This window comes from Pungitius pungitius, chromosome 13, assembly GCF_949316345.1.
Source record: "Pungitius pungitius chromosome 13, fPunPun2.1, whole genome shotgun sequence".
In the NCBI taxonomy this organism is placed as follows: domain Eukaryota; kingdom Metazoa; phylum Chordata; class Actinopteri; order Perciformes; family Gasterosteidae; genus Pungitius; species Pungitius pungitius.
In genome coordinates, this window is record NC_084912.1 from 3,228,600 (window position 1) to 3,245,148 (window position 16,549).

General features: G+C 49.0%; 1 protein-coding gene across 3 annotated transcripts in view; it reads right to left on the reverse strand.

Moving 5' to 3' along the window:
- Positions 1-16,549, reverse strand: part of sptbn1 (spectrin, beta, non-erythrocytic 1) — a 63,995-nt gene that overhangs the window by 14,180 nt on the left and 33,266 nt on the right. For all 3 annotated transcript variants that reach the window (XM_062566660.1, XM_037465926.2, XM_062566661.1), the window contains 26 exons: positions 13,929-14,080; positions 10,279-10,452; positions 9,626-9,717; positions 9,455-9,535; positions 8,600-8,715; positions 8,411-8,523; positions 8,123-8,310; positions 7,880-7,997; positions 7,616-7,774; positions 7,183-7,278; positions 6,703-6,909; positions 6,415-6,568; positions 6,148-6,299; positions 5,782-6,000; positions 5,141-5,221; positions 4,764-4,970; positions 4,462-4,673; positions 3,320-3,457; positions 2,959-3,079; positions 2,626-2,841; positions 2,124-2,543; positions 1,769-1,971; positions 1,590-1,680; positions 1,343-1,489; positions 980-1,243; positions 9-233 (listed from right to left, as the gene is read on the reverse strand). In XM_062566660.1, coding sequence (XP_062422644.1) covers positions 9-233; positions 980-1,243; positions 1,343-1,489; positions 1,590-1,680; positions 1,769-1,971; positions 2,124-2,543; positions 2,626-2,841; positions 2,959-3,079; positions 3,320-3,457; positions 4,462-4,673; positions 4,764-4,970; positions 5,141-5,221; positions 5,782-6,000; positions 6,148-6,299; positions 6,415-6,568; positions 6,703-6,909; positions 7,183-7,278; positions 7,616-7,774; positions 7,880-7,997; positions 8,123-8,310; positions 8,411-8,523; positions 8,600-8,715; positions 9,455-9,535; positions 9,626-9,717; positions 10,279-10,452; positions 13,929-14,080 — 4,346 coding nt within the window. The remainder of the gene's footprint in view (positions 1-8; positions 234-979; positions 1,244-1,342; positions 1,490-1,589; positions 1,681-1,768; positions 1,972-2,123; positions 2,544-2,625; positions 2,842-2,958; positions 3,080-3,319; positions 3,458-4,461; positions 4,674-4,763; positions 4,971-5,140; positions 5,222-5,781; positions 6,001-6,147; positions 6,300-6,414; positions 6,569-6,702; positions 6,910-7,182; positions 7,279-7,615; positions 7,775-7,879; positions 7,998-8,122; positions 8,311-8,410; positions 8,524-8,599; positions 8,716-9,454; positions 9,536-9,625; positions 9,718-10,278; positions 10,453-13,928; positions 14,081-16,549) is intronic.

Here is a 16,549-nt window from a genome sequence, read left to right on the forward strand (position 1 = left end):
CCACTTACGATCTCGTCTTCCACGTCCCGGTTGAACTGGTGGATCTCGCGGGAGGCCATGAGGTTGTCCCTTCTCTTCTTCAGGGGGTCCTGGAGGGACTGGAACTTCTTCTCCACGCTGATCCTCTGGCCGTCCACCTCGTCGGAGCCTTTCCCCTCGCGGCTGAGGGCCTGCGACTGGCCCTGCAGCTCCCCCACCTCCTTCTGACGCACCTCCACCTGGCTCTCCAGGATCTGGAGGAGGACGGTTCACGGGTCAGACGGAACGCACTCGTTAAGATACAGAGATAAGGATGGGAGAATGAATCTTAATGCTCAGATTAAACAAAACAAATATATAAAAAAACATTTGTTTCGTTCTTATAATTCTAAAATGTAATAAAAGCAGCTTCAAACCAGCTCTTTTGGAGATAAGGAGATTAAGATTTCTTTGACCAAATAAATCAAAACACGTGAAGATGAGGAGAAAATCTCCTTAGAAATACAAACTTGGTATGAAAATAATTATGACAAAAATATAATTTTAAATGAAATTAATTTGGATAAGACTAGAATTCAATAGAAGGATCACAAGTGTGGTTCCCTTTGAATGAAATAAACAAATAAGGAAATGAGGAAAGAAAACACCTTTTTTAAAAAGATAAAAAGACGCTTCAGAATTGTCGTCTCATCTTCGGTTAAAATGCACAACCTCCAAAAAACAGTTCAAGGATACAAAGACAAAAAGCAAAGAGAGAATCATCTTCCGGCAGCCAGACCGCAATTACACTGCAAACGGCTTCCCAGACGACAAATAAACAACCAACGGCAGAGCAGAGAGGAAGACGAGGAGGAGAGGAAGACGAGACTCTGCTGATCTCTCTCTCCAGCACACACGTGCACGCAGTAGAAATTACAGCGCAGACCTCAAGAAAAGACGGACAGGAGAAGAAAAGCTCATCTTTCAGACGCCGCCAACGTGCGGCGAACGTGCTCCTCACCTGCTGCTTCTTCAGCAGGATGTTGACGGAGGTCAGGTCTTTGCCGTAGTCGTCGGACTGCAGCTGCCCGTCCAGGCCGGCCAGCCACTTGTCGAGGTCGGCGCAGCTCTGGGTGAAGAGCTCCGCCTTGTTGGCGTCGAACAGGCACTTGGCCTTGGTCTGGGTGGTGGACTCCAGCTCCTCCCACATGGTCTTCAGGGACGACAGCTTCTCCTTCACCATGTCCTCCGTCTCGGGCTTCTCCGCCATCAGCGCCTGCCCGTCCTGTGAGACAAGCGCCGCGCTTCAGTTTTCCGGTGACCAAAAAACGCGAGCGACTTCGTTTGATTCGATCTACGGGGACAAGTAGCGACGCGTGCAGACCTTGTCGATCTTGTCCAGCCACTCCTTGTTGGACTGCAGCTCGGCCATGAAGGCCTGGTGCTTCAGCCACTTGCTGTGGAGGTTCCTGGCCTCGTCGTAGGACATGTCCTGGGCCGTCAGCATCTTCTCGTTGATCCACAGGGACAGCTGAAGACGCACAGACACACACACACACACACGGGGGTTATCTCGGGTGGGGGGGGGGGACTCGCCGGACCGCTTTCTGTAAGAAGCATCCGTAGTTTACCTCCTGGCAGTCCTGCAGGAACCTCTGCAGGTCTCTGTTGTCCTTCAGCCTGGTCAGCAGGTCGCTGGCGGCCGCTCGGTTCTTCTTGTGTCTGCGGGGAAACAACATTCAAGTCAGCGGCGCTCAGAACCAAGCGCGACGGCGGACGCCCCCGGGGCAGGACAGACGGGCTCGCTCACCTCTGGTCGATGGAGTCCACCTTCTCCTGGGCGCGCTCCGCGTTGATGTTGCCGTCGGTGACCAGGCGGCGCCCGGTGTCGACCACGCCGCCGATCTTCTCCTCGTTGGCGTCCATGGTGGTCATGAAGTCCTCCTGCTTCTTGATGGCGGCCTCGGCGGCCTCCAGGGTGCCGGGCATCTCGGTGTGGGCCAGCACGTACTCCTGAGGCGCAACGGTCACAGCCAATCAGGTTCTGATGCCTTTGGAGCACGACTTGTTTTACGTAACGAAGGGGCGTCTGCCACTTGGTGGCAGCCGCTGACCTCCTTCAGGTGAGAAGTCAGGTGACCACCGCGACGACATCACAGGCCTACCTGGTTGTTGAGGAAGGCCTCGGCCTGCTTGGTGTCCCTGAGGAACAGCTGGTAGGCGTGCGACTGGGACAGCAGGTTCTGCCGGTTCTCCCACATCTTGTGCAGCTCGTTCCAGCCGGTGTCCAGCGCCTGCAGCCGCTGGCGCAGGAACATGTACTGCGCGTCCGTCTGGCCCTGCGTCACCGTCTCGCCCATGTCCCGCATCTTCTGGTAGTCCTCCTCGTAGTTGCGGATTTCGTTCTTGATGTTCTCGTGCTGGGCCAGCAGCTTCTCGGCCTCGGCCAGCGTGTTGGGCATGTCCTCGGAGGCGATGGCCGTCTGCGTGCGCGACAGCCACGACTGGAAGTCGTCCAGGTCGCGCAGGAACTGCTGCAGCTTGCTGGCCTCGCCCAGAGACTCCTCCCGGTTCTTCATGGTGTCCTGCAAACAAGAAAGGGGTGGTCAGATATCCCCTTTCTCAGAGCAGGAGAGAGGGGCCCACGGGGCGGGGGGCGGCGCCCACCTTCATCTCGTCCCAGACGGCGGTGATCCCGGCCAGGCGGCCCTTGATGGCCTCCGACTGATCCGGGTGCTCCGAGGCCAGGCGCTCCGCCTCCTTCCCCAGGTCGCCCAGCTTGTCCTCGATGGCGGCCAGGTCGCGCTCCATCCCCGTCAGCTTCCTCTGCAGCGCCATGACGCCGGCCAGGTCGTTCCCGAGCTCCTGGGTGGACTCGATCACCTGCGGCGACGGGAGGGGGGGGTGGAGTTAAGCGAGAAGCATTTTGCGGTTTTCATCATAAGAGACGCAGCGTCTTTGCTGCGCGTCTCTCTCTGCTGTGACTGGTTCCGTCGGTACCTTGGTCTTCTCTTTGATCCAGGACTTGGTCTCGTTGCACTCCAGGTGGTAGTTCTGGACTCCCAGGGCGGAGCTCAGACTGTCCTTCTTCTGGTCCACCAGGTCTCTGAACTGACTCCACCTGGACGGACGGAGACACCATCAGCATAAAAAAAACCCACCTTCCTCTGATCACTTATTAAAAGTGTATTTAAAGTCCAAACTTTTGTGTAATAGAAGTTTAGATCCTGTTATTTCAGTGAACTTTCCTTTCTATAGACTTAATTATGTTGTTTGGTTTTCCCTTCCACTATAATCTTAAATACTGAATAAAGACCTTCTAATCCCAGTATACGAGATGTCTTGATCCCAGGTGGATTACCTGGTGTTGAGTTTGTCCTGCTGGGTCTTGATCTCCTTCTCGCTGGGATGTCCGCAGTGGATCAGTTGCCTAGCAACCTGGTTCACCACGGCAACTCGGGACGCCTGGTTGTTCATCTCCGGCTCCAGACTCTCAAAGCTGCACAAAGAAACAGTATTCAATATATATGTGTATATATATATATGTGTGTATATATATATATATAATATTCTATTATGTTTAACATTCAGTAAAACAAACTGATCCAGTGTTCTTGAAGCAGACTTTGCTCTTTCATTACCTAAATATTTTTCTCCATGTGACTACAGTAATTTAATAAAGACTTTGCTGTGTAGAGTTATGTAACTAAAGCTCCCAGATGGTCTCAGACCGGAGATCATAAAACTACCTTTTTTTTTTTTCATTAAAGTTTTATTAAAGTCACTGTTCTGCTGAAGCTTACAGTTTCTGGTGAATGTGGAATCTGGAACGCAAAAAGCTGAATCTCACCATAAGATGATTTTATTATACATAAAATAAATAAAGGCTTGTGATGACAGTTTCTAAAAATAATGCTCTTTGGTAGGAGCCAAGTGGCAAATTTCAGCAGAAATCACACACAGCTTCTGGGAAATGGTCCATGTGCAGCTGTGCGGTTTAACAATATGGAGAAACAAGTGGCTGAAAACCAGAAGCTTCTGTGAACAAACTGTGTAACCAGCGGCCTAAAAATACACACACACACACACACACACACAGTTTTATTACGGAATCCAGTCAAATTAAGTGAATTGCTCAATTCATACGTGTCCATGAATGCACCACCCAGGGGGGCCAGCGGTCCCCCCCCCCCATGTAAAAGACTCGACTGGGATTAGCGGTTCCCCAGTGAAGACATGCAGCAGGTTAACAGTTTCTTTAAAGGGAAATGCAGTTTTTAAGTATGTTTAAAGAGTAATTGGAAGCTCGAGGTTTGTTTAACTTGTTGCCACACAGCAGTGATGTCACAGAGTCCTGAGGTACACCTGTTCATCACTGCAGCGAGGTGAGAACTGCAACCACTAGAGGTCAGCAAAGGCTAAATCCTGTCTCTTTAACACTGTATCCGTTCGATAAACAGTTGTTTTTTTTACCGCTGTATCGTCTCATTTTATGACCCTCACCGGTGCTGCACCACCTCCAGGTCCTCCAGCTTCTCGGGGATGTCCATGCTGTTGAGCCACTGCTCCTTCTCGTCGATCCACACCTCGCAGGCGCTGGCCTCGCTCAGCATCTTGTAGAGCGCCAGGGCGTCCTGCAGCGCCTGCTTCCGGAGGCGCGTCAGCTCCACCACCTCCTTGTAGCGCTCCTCGATGCCCGCCAGCCGGCTCTGGACCTGCAAGAGCCCGTCAGAAGAGGATTGGCTCCCATTCTTGGATCCCCACAGAGGGTGGCGAGGGGGGGGTGTTGCTGCGGCAGGCCTCACCTCCTCGGACTTGGCCTTCTCGGGCGGCAGCGTGCCGGACTGCTCGTGGAGCGCCTCGATGACGGGCCGGTAGCTTCCGATCTCCTCGGCCACGTCCTTGTGTTTCTTCACCAGGGCCTGCGTGGAGAACTCGTCGTGGCCGACGTCCACGCTGGAGACGATGCGCAGCACGTCCAGCATCCACGTGTCGATGTCGTCGGCGTCGGCCTGCGGCGGGGGAGACAAAAAAAAGGTTTAAATGTCTCACTTTCTTCACGGCGGATCCCGCAGAACAGAATAACGGACGCTGCTTTTTGGTTCCTTTTTGCCGCGTGAATAACTACAAAATAACTGAATAGTGTCAGAAACTAAAACCGATCCAGGAGGAGGGTTTTCACCTGAAACTGGTGCTGGTTGCAGGCCTCCTGCAGACGAGCTTTACGGACGGCGGAGAGACGCTCCAGAGCCGCCCACTGCTCCTAAGGACAGAGGAAATGAAGGAGGAAATGATGCCACAGATTTAAGTTATTACAATTTTGTTTAAAGGACTTTTATATAATTTCTTTCTGATAAGGCCAATAAATTAAACTCTTAAGTATATCACTAACAATCTATTTTGATGAATCAAATAATTAATGTGTGCCCATTTAAACCCCACAAGACATCAGCATATGCGTGACAGGAGACAATTTCGAAATTTCAGAATAAAACCTGATGACTAGATTTTCATAAGAATTTAAATAGGTTTAAAAAAAAACATAAAATTCCCCAAGTACATGAAGGTAGAATGGCAGATACAGTATTGATGTTTGTAAATCCAGCCTACTTGAAGTCATTTAAATCTATAGACCTCTAAATCAGTGGTTCTCAACTTGTCTGGCTCCGGGACCCACCATTACCCCTTAGTGGGTCGCGACCCACCAGTTGAGAAACACTGCTCTAAATGATTCATTAAAGGCAGTTAAATACCTTTTCATGCTTGAAATATAAAAGCCATTCTGAGACTATTCGGAGGCTTCCTGGTTCAGGTGCGGCGTACCTGGATGTCCTGGATGCGCTCCTTGATCTTGTCGGCTCCAAAGTGGTTGTTGGCCACCAGCTCCTCGCCCTGTTTGATCGTCTGCTGCAGGTGGGCGGCTCGCCCGCTCATCTCGTCCTCGAAGGCTTTGTGCTGACTCAGCAGACGGAGCGCTCCCGTCAGATCCTTCCCATAATCCTCGGAGGAGAGGATCTGCTCCTTCTCCCTGATCCAGCCCTCCTACACACACACACACACACACACACACACACACACACATCAAGGCCTCAGTTACATCAAACCTTTAGTTTCTGACTCTTTTGAAGCCCACCTGTGCATCAAAAACTTAACCTCTCAATATTAGAGAAAATAAAAATAAAAATAAACCTCTTCGGCCATTTCCCAGAAGAACTTCCAGAGGCGGCGGGACTCTTCGAGGCGACCCCTCCGCTCAGCCGCCAGCTGACTCAGCTCCTGGTAGCAGAAATCCATGTGAGCGACCCGATCCCTGATGATCTGAGGGTCACAGGGCTTGTAACCTGAGGAAATATGATCATCATCATCATCATCATCATCGCGCTCATCCATTTCCGGCTGAAAGGAGCAAGGCTGTACAACAATAAATCCAAAATGTCCCCCCGGTCCAAGTCTCACCGTCCATGTCGTCGGCAAACTTCTGAGCGTTGCGGTTGACGTTTCGGACGCGGTCGGCCTGGATGCTGATGTCGGCCTCCACCAGGGCGTGTTTCTGCAGCAGGTCCTCCACACCCAGCAGGTGTTTCCCGTAATCCTGAGAGAGCAGCATCATCTGCAGGGGAGGAGAGAGAGAGAGAGTGAGGTCGGGGTCAAAGGCTAAAGCATCAATGAATGAGACAGACCAGTGCACTGATGAGGATGAAGTGTTTGTGGCCCAAGATCTGTTTTTACAATCCTCTTCCGTACCTTCATCTCGTCCATCCAGTCCATGATGTAGAGCATCTCCTGGAAGACCCTCTGCAGGCCCAGGGTCAGCTCCAGCCTCAGCCTGCGGGCCTTCAGCAGCTCCAGCAGGTACTCCCACAGTCGGATCACGTTGTCCTTCCTGGCCGTGATGCGTTTGATGTCGTGGTAATTCTCAGACTCCATCTCCTTGGCCACGGAAACCACCGCCTGCGCCAGAAGGGAAAGAGGGATGAATGGACGACAGGAGACGGGTCTCACCTGCTTTGTGTACTTTGAAACTGAATTTTAAAATTAGTAATAAATACTACAAACAGTTTAATTGTAAAAACCTAAAAAGTAAGACATTAGAAATATCTGATTGAATATGGGAAAGGGTTGTAGTAAAGAGTAGTAAATAGTTACACAATAACCACAGTAATTATAACGGCTTTTCTGAGCTTATTTCAAACTGATTCTGTCCGAAGCGGTTGGTGAACTGACCTGAACTCGCTCCTCGTAGGCCGCTATGTCCGTTTCTATGGCTTCATGTTTCTTAGTAGCAGCCTCTACGGCCTGGAGGTCAAATCCAAAGTTATCCTGGAAGAGGACGGAGGAAAAAGGACACACGGAGAGGATGGGAGGAAAAAGGGGGAGAAAACAAGAAGAGAAAAAGTAGACAAGGAAGAAGAATTAAAAAAACACGGGAAAAAGGCAGGAGATGAGGAAAGAAAAAGGAGCCAGGAGAGAGGAAAGGAAACAGAAGAGGAGAGAAGAAAGGAGACAACGAAAGGCAGAGATCCAAGGGGGGTGAAGGGAGGACACAGTGGGCGGATAGAGAAACATATGGACAAGATGTTATCATCTAGACCTTTATGGATACATTATAGCTTCTTCCATGAGCTGGAGGAGGATGTGACAGCGACGCGTGCGTTACCTGGGAGACCAGCCGCTGGTTCTCGCTCAGCCACGTCTCCCTCATGGCCGCCTTGCGGTCGAAGCGCCGGGCGAGCTGCTCCAGCTTCTCCTGACGGATCAGCTCCGTCCTCAGAGCCAGCTCCCGCTCGTGCTCCGCCTTCTCCAGACGCTCCCATGCCTAAAACAAACGCACACACACACAAACATCAGCAAAACAGCCACACGAGCGATGAATAATGAAACATCCATGAGTTAAGTTTTAAAGTATCCTTCGATAACGGACCTTGTTGATGTCGGAGATGAGCTTGCCCTCTCGAGGAGTGTAAACCTTCTGGTTGTTGGCCCTCATCTTACTCTGGATGGTGAACAGAAGAACCTCCAGGTTCCCCTTCTCCGTGAACCTGCACACAAACACACACACAGTCACGTGACACGCTTTAGTTTCAGACATTTTGTTCAACCAAAAAAAAGACTAATCCATCAAAACTATGTGTGTGTGTGTGTGTGTGTGTGTGTGTGTACTGACTTTGGGGGTTTCTCCACTGTGCGGTAGGTGTTGAAGGCCTGCAGCTGCTGCTGGACGCCCACCAGAGAGTTGGCAAACTTCCTGTTGTTGAGGATGATGATGGTCTGCTCGATCCACTCCAGCAGGTCCGACGCCAGAGACTCGTACTTCTCGATCATCTTCTCCGTCTCGACGGCGTTGTCCAGAACCTGGAAAACACCACGGGGAGGAGAAATGTGTTTAAAGACAACAACAACAACAACAAACAACAGCGTGGGGAGACTGAGGTGTTATGAAGGGTTTGGTCACCTTTCCGATTCGCTTCCCCTCCACCTTCAGCGCCTTCATCTTGGAGAAGTAGTGGTAGTAGGTCACCACGTAGGTGATGATGGACTTCTCATCGGGGTGGTCCACACTGATGTCTGCACACACAAACACACAGGGTCAAAGGTCAGGGAGCATATGCAGGAGTGTGTGTGTGTGTGTGTCCTCCCTCACCCTCAGCATCCAGCAGCTTGGTGAGGCCCAGGTGCTGCTCGGCTAGGTTGAACGCATTCTGCAGGTTGTGGTGAGCGTTTGATTTCTTCAGCTTATCAAAGTCGATCAGGTCCGGTCTGAAGAGGTCAACAAAGAAAGACCAAAAACAAGTAACTGATTAGTGATGAATAAAAATAATATGGTTGACATACGAGCTGTAGTCAAGAGGAGTTCCCTCGTAGGAGGCGGAGTCTCAAGTAAATACGTTCATTTGTATCTAATTTATTTAGAATTAAATGGTGATTCTGTGAAGAAGAAAAAACCTCCTCATTACCAATTTGTTTATTAAACACATTTGAACGTTGGCACATTGGCCTCCTGTGGATGTGGGACTCGGGTTCAGTTTCACTGCCTGTCATCGAGTCCCCTGTTGAACTGCTCCAAAAACCGAAGAAAAAAAACCGTAGTAACTCCCTCCCCCCATCCGCTGCGTGACTGTTCTCGACATGACCGACTGCACTGCGCATAAAGACGCGATTCAAGCCGTTTTCGTTTGGTTGCAGGGCAGCGGCCTGCTGACTGATCAGCTGACCGCCATTAAAGACGAGCCTGTCTGGGACATGAAGGGTGACGCGAGGCTCGGGCCTCTTGTGTTCGTGGTTAGCAACGATGGTCGCCGCTTAAAAAGGTACTTTTGTGTCAAATGTTTCTCGTTGTTCTCGCACGCAGCTCCTTTATGATTTAAAAATAAAGCTCCACAAAAGATCAGCGATGCTACAAGCGGGGATAAAATAAAAGCGCTTCCACTGACCTTCAGACCCAAATCGATGCAGTAAAATGAAGCCACACTAGTAGTGCTGTTACTAGCAGAAGTACCTGTGTTTGTGGATGATGGCGTTGAAGGCCATCCCGTCCCTCCAGCTGGTGCTGAAGTTGTGGATGTTGACATTCGGATACCTGGAAGAGAGAGGAATTCACAGCTCGTCACTTTCCATTCGCTCGGGGAGGTGGAAGGGGGGGGGGGGGGGGGGGGACACGGCCTCTCACCCCGCGGTCTTCATCTGACACCAGAGCAGCAGGGCGTCTTTGGCCGACTTCTTCTCCTTGTTGTCCTCCGTCTCCACGCTGATGTCCTGGATCTGAGAGACACACACACGCGTCCCGCTGTCACTCGGCTCCATCGCTCCCCACGGCCGGATTTTAAAAAACACTCGTTTAATCCTCGCGGCTTAGAAAAAAAATAAATCTTTTTCGCCGCCAACTGTTCACTGTCCCCGATGATGACATCACCCCAGCCATCGACGTACAGTAGATGACGAGTGGGTTCGGTTTGTCATTAAATGGGTTTGAGCAGAAAAAAAGAATGGAGCGGTTTAACCATCTTCTGGCTTAAAAAAAGGAGTCATTTGGAAACGTCTAAATAACAGAAAAATGTGAAGTCGATTCCACGTCAAACTCTTCATCTTTATATCAAATTTTAACATTATATTTTCTTTTAAGATTATAAATGATTTGACATCAACTCAGCTGTGCGACTTTTGATTTTTCAAGTCATACTTAACAACTGAATGGGCAGTTTATTAGTTACACTTAGAGCTAACCACCATGTTATAATTTAGTTTTAAACAATACTAAACTAATGAATGAAAGCGGAGACCTTCTGACCCACCTCCATGTCCCCGAGCAGGTGTCCCTCTTACCTGGAAGCGGAGGATGATGGTCCAGATGAGGCCCAGGACCAGGCGGTGGTTGCCGTCGACGATGTCGTGGGAGCCCATGTTCTCCAGGTGGACCCTCTGCTCCTTCAGGAACTGCAGAGCCTTGTCCACGTTCTCCAGGCAGTGGATCCTCATCCGACCCTTGGTGGGTTTGGGCTGGAACCAAAAAAAAACACGTTTCGAGGGTTTATTTTACACTCTCTCAGCAAACAGGAAGCGCTTCATGCTGTCAAATGAACGCGAACAAGAAGAAAACAGCTGCTGACTTTTTACATTTTCAAGAGTTCTCTGCTCGTAAAAGTTGCTTTTTGCCAATGATGCAACTTTTAGAATTAAAAAGTACACCGTATTATATAATAATTCTGTGTTAATGACACTCTGTTTAATGGAGCAATGTGTTACTGTTAAATGTGAAGGAAATGAAGCTTTCAGGTAGAGCGCCGCACTGTGAAGGGAAGTGAGGTAGAACATGACGAACACGATGCTGCTCCAGTAAAGTTCACGTTCTTCCAACACTTGGCACTCGACTTCGGTCCCATTGTCCACAGCGGCGCTGCTTTACGTCCAAGTGATGGACGAAGGCTGCACTCACAGGATGTTCCGGAGAAGCAGAGCACTGATGCAATCAACGCAGACTTAACAACAATAACATCGCGGCCTCTCTGGTCGTCATCGTGAAACCAACTCCGGGGTTTCCGACTGAGAATCACTAATAAAGCAGTTTGTCTGATGGTGAAACTTTCAAAAGACGACCAAAAACCTTTGATCTCGTCTCCGTCTCCTCGGGCGCTAATGAAGGTTCTTTGTTTTTTTTTCCTTTATTTGTCAGAACTCTTTTGTCTCTCTCTCTCTCTTTTCCCCTCTCTTCGTTTGTTTGACATGTAAAATCAAAACTGCAGCCGGGACGCCGGACAACCTCAACAGCGCCTCGCAGGCTAAAAGCCTCCCAGTGACTCCGTGAAGCCACAGAGATCCAGAGGTCAGAGGTCAGAGGTCAGAGCTTTTACTGCACGAAAGCAAACGAAAAGCGTTTTGAGACGGAAACATGGCGCCGCGTCACGTTGGGCATCGAGGTTCCTCCTCTTTGCTCCGAGTGGTCACACCGGAGAAAGAGCAGAAGGAAAGTAACAACATGTCGAGAAGACACACACAAGTTTATTTTGACTGAGTTCTCTCTTTGGACGGGTGGAACGTGAGTAAATAAGATCTCATGCCGCTTCACACCTCCTCAAACACCATTTCTCTTCTGGTGACTTTACAACTTGATATTTAACACAAAGTTCCTGCAGACATTCACCACGGTATGGAAGCAGCGTGAACTTCTCCCCAGCACTGTCTGGCCCTCTTTATGAACGGAGTGACACGATGTCCCCAGATGTCGAGTCGCGACGTATTTGGAATAATGAAGAAAGAAGAAAGACGTATCGGAGCAGCTCTGCAGAGCGCAAACCTCCGCCGGCTCAGAGACTCTTCTGCAGCCCCCCCCTGCAGGCGCTTTGGCTCCGTGTGAACCCTCAAAGTCACTCAATGACTCCTTTCACAACCCCAACACCCCCCACAGCGTCCCCCCCCCTCCCCTCCCCTCCCGCTCACCACTTCACCATCTCTGCTTTATTCGATTTTAATATCCGCTTTTTCCCCCTCTCTTCATTTCCACACATCATTCCTGGCCGTCACCCCCCCCCTCACTCACTACTCCCCCCCCCCCCACCGACCGCGACGCCACAGATTCTCTGGCTCCTGCACAATAAATAAAGCGTAACATAAGCGTAAAATAACCACACGTATACATTCCTGACCATCGTAGACGTTCTCTCTCGCTCGCTTTGTTCGATTTGAGATTTTGTGAAAAGGCCGGAAGACGTCGAAGAGACGGAAGAGAAGAGAAGAAAGGGGAGAAGAAGAGGGCCGTTTGGCTCGCAGCGCTGGAAGTCACGAGGCGGGGGGGAATCTGAGCGAGTTTTGAGTTGGACAGAAAGAAAAACAGCATGACTGTGCGTGTGTGTGTGTGTGAGAAAGAGAGAGGGAGCAGAGGACACTTTACAGATTAAAGCAGGGTTTCTACAGGAGTTCACACAGTTATATTTATGTCCTCTTGGACATTTCTAATAAGCACATGATCCCGGGTGGCTGATGGAAACCAGCCGGGCCCGATGAGACCCAGACTAATGAATCGTATCTTCAGTCCATCCTGGGATTATACAACATTAATTCGTCTGCTATGACGCACGTTCCCAACCAGCTAGACTTCCTGAAGATGCACAGAAGGATTGAGACGCCTCCCCCCCCCCCCCCATTTTCGAGGGAAATTAAAAGCCTTAAATTGCTTTTACAATTGTTTCGACGCGCCGGCAGTGAGGCGGAGCAGGAAAGACAAAGCTCCACGGTTTCACCAGTCATGTATTCCCGTTGCCATGGTGACCGCAGACCGGCAGTAACTGTATCTCCGCCGCTCAGACGTTTCCCTCGTCTCATCCACACAGTGAATTAAATCTGTCCAATGTGACAATAACCTGAATCTATACAAGCAGCATGTTGTAATCCAATCATCTAAACCAGCAGGAAGCACGCGTGAATGGAGCAGTCCCCCCCCCCCCCCTTACACAACGAGCTTAACAGCGTAATGGAGGACGGCAGCTCACTGTTTTAATGGCTGACGGGACTCATTTCCTAATGGGTTGATTGGAGAAAATACAAACTGTAACGGTGCTTCCCTTTTTCACACGGTCTCCCAGAAATAACGGGACATCTGGTTGTGACTAATGCCTGGATGGCAAGTCTCTTGATATAAGTTTTTACTTCTTGCACTGAGAGGTGTTTCTCCCCCCCCCCCCCCCCCATCTCCTTAAGGTCAGACTATACGAGGTTATACTAATTATTCGCAGAAGTCGTCATGGATTACTTCCATGGAATCAGGTTTCCACTTGAATGCAGCACTTATATTAACGGACTTGCCAGGAATCCCCGAGGGCTGGTTTTCTGAGGAGTACCCTCGTGCTGATGTGAATGCACTGTACACATTTGCATCATTATTAGAATCATGAAAGTCTGTTTCCTCTTAAATACTCATTTTAAATGCAAAGTAATGTGTTTTTTACCTTTGCATTTATCTCACCCTCTAAAGGGTGTCATGGTCGACGTAAACGTGGAGAGAGCGATGAATCCAGGTTAATAATTGTCAGTCATAAAGTCCGTGTTGAAAGCAGGTAGATAAGAGCAGAGGCGCCAACAGCTTGTTTGAGTCAGACGGAAGGTCGACGCTACAATGACTCCGTGAATGACTCCGTGAATTCAATGCAACAAGGTGCATTATTTAACGAGCAGAGGGAGTCCTCATCATGGCATCGGTTTTATAATGTTGTAAAGTCAAACTCAGATTACATGAATATCATTTAAGTGATGGTTATTACTTTTACCCTAGATAATAGAGGACATATTTGAAATAATTTGAAATGTATAGTGTTTTCTGCTTTATAAAACTAATGTAATACATACATTGTACAAACACACCTTTAACTTTGACCACTAAGTGGATTTTTCTAATGGCAACAAGATGAGGGACATGAGGCGCCCCCCCCCCCCCCCCTGCTCTCCTTTGAAAATAAAAGCCCCAAAGAGCGCTCGAAACCCACCAGTTTCTCTCCGGACAGGACCTCCAGCAGCTTGATGAGCATGCGTCCGTCCCTCAGGTCCATGTAGAGGTCGGTGATCCTGCAGGAGACTCTGGACAGGTGGGAGTTCACCCACTTGGTGAAGGTCTTCTTCTGCACCGCCTCACGCTCATCTGGGGAAGAGACGGTGAGTTTTGTGGTTATGACAAAAACAAAAAGGGCAGAACTTTGTGAAAAGGAAGAAGTTACTCTGTATTATTATCTGGTGTCAGTGGGCAGAGCAGCCGGATGGAGGCCTGTGAGTGGGATCCCATTGGCTCATTGTTCTCACAAGGCTTGCACAATTGTGTGTGTGTGTGTGTGTGTGTGTGTGTGTGTATGGGAGAGGTTTCCTGTGTTTAGCCATGCAGACTCAATCCAAATCACTGCTATAAATGTGCATTTTCAAACACACACACACACACACACAAGTCTGACGGCCCACACCTGCGGTCTCAACGCAACTCGGTTTACATCCCACAGGCCTGATGGCTTTTGTTTCACACACACAGACACACACTTTAGTATATAGTTGTGTTTCCTTGGCTGAACTCCGATGCCGTAAAAGAACACGTCAAAGCAGGCTGTTGCACAAGGAGAGGGGGGCGACGCACACTCACACACAAAAACACACACACACACACAATGAAAAAAGGCATCAGATTTACTTTCTCCCAATGAAGATGTCGGTCTGAGGTCAAAGATTCTAAACTTCTTTCTCTCCTGACTCGGATACAGATCTTTTACCCAGATGTAAAAACTTCTGGAGGTCATTTTTTCAAACATCTGGTGGAACCACTGGATTTACCCGCAGAAGCTGCGAAAACAACGGGAAAAAACCGTCTTTAATTAACTCTAATGAGGAAGGATACCTGACACGAGGTGTCTCTTTTCCAGCAAACTGAACCCGATGTCACCGTCAAGGTCAAAACTAAACCCAAAACGAACCCAAATGAGCCCGTGTGCACGCTAGAAGGAAGAAGGGTCGGGTCAGAGGTCACAGACTCCGAATGAAGCACGAGTGAACTCATTTTGACCCTTCTGGAAGGAAACTGAACTCACACACAAGTGATAAGCATCCCTGACCGCCAAAAAAAAAAAAACACAAAAACAGCGTTCGTACAGACCCATGACCTTCAGAGTGTGTGTGTGTGTGTGTGTGTGTGTGTGTGTGTGTGTGTGTGTGTGTGTGTGTGTGTGTGTGTGTGTGTGTGTGTGTGAGAGGAACAATAGCTTCAGTGTTCACTGGCATTCTGCAGCTTTATCACTCAGGACAAAACGCGCTGTGGAGGATTTCTCATATCAAACCGGAGCTGCTGAAATATGTGGCGACGTCACGGCGTCCGCGACCGGCTGGAGCCGCCGCCGCCAAAACGCACAAAAACACACACGAGTTCCCTCCGACGAGTCTTTGTCTCGACACCAAATGACAGTAGGTGCTGCCGATGGGAGTCACGGCTCAGTTATCACGTCCCGGAGAACCCAACTTTTTAGGGTTTTGTGTAAAATGAATTAGGTGGCGGCATTGGTCAGTGATTTCATCAATAAATTAAAATGAGGCGAGTAAACAGTATAATGACCTCATCATAGTGCCGTGGTCTGCTGCCTCACTCTTAAAATATCCCCATTTTATTAGAAAATATCTTCTATCCTTCAGGGAGATTATTTGTTTCCTGTCCTTAAATCACATTTCTGCATCTAAAGGCTGAAGGACTGAACGGGTATGACCCTTATTTACAGATTCATTTAGATAAAGTAGACAAATGTAGGCGAGGACTTTCGACTATGAACTCCAGACCTTGACTTCCCATGATGCATTTTGTTCTGTGTATACGCGATTTAAGGGAGTGGCACATTCACACAATGACACGAGGAATAATGCACCTCACATGACGTCCAGGATGCACATTCCTGTGTGTGTGTGTGTGTGTGTGTTGCCTCAGGCTCAGGTTGTCCTCTACTGAAATTGTGTGTTAGTGTACAGCATGTGTGTGTGTGTGTGTGTGTGTGTGCTATTGACCCAGAGAGACACTCAATCCATCACGTCTCCTCTCTAATGAAATGCGCGCACACAGACACACACACACACCTTGTGGATTCAGCAGTATCTGTAAGGTCTGAAATGGTAATTGAAGCTATTGACATGCTTTGCTTAGCTGTGTGTGTGTGTGTGTGTGTGTGTGTGTGTGTGTGTGTGTGTGTGTGTGTGTGTGTGTGTGTCGGAGCTCAATGCTAACAGTGTAAAGGAATGTCAAGCTTCAGCTAAATTATATTTCCATTACTCATTAAATAAAGGTCTGTTTAACATTAGTGAGTCTATTATACTCCTAGAATCCTACACAATGATGTTATATCAATGCATGTTATAACACACACACATACACTTTTGTGTGTCTAAAGAGTGTAAACAGGGTTTCCTGCTGGGTTGAGCATCTGCTTCTTTTTCAGCACAGGAAGGGAAAGCCCCAACACACACACACACACACACACACACACACACACACACACACACACACACACACACACACACACACACACACACACACACACACACACACACACACACACACTTTGTGCAGAAAATCCAGGAGGAAGTATGAAGA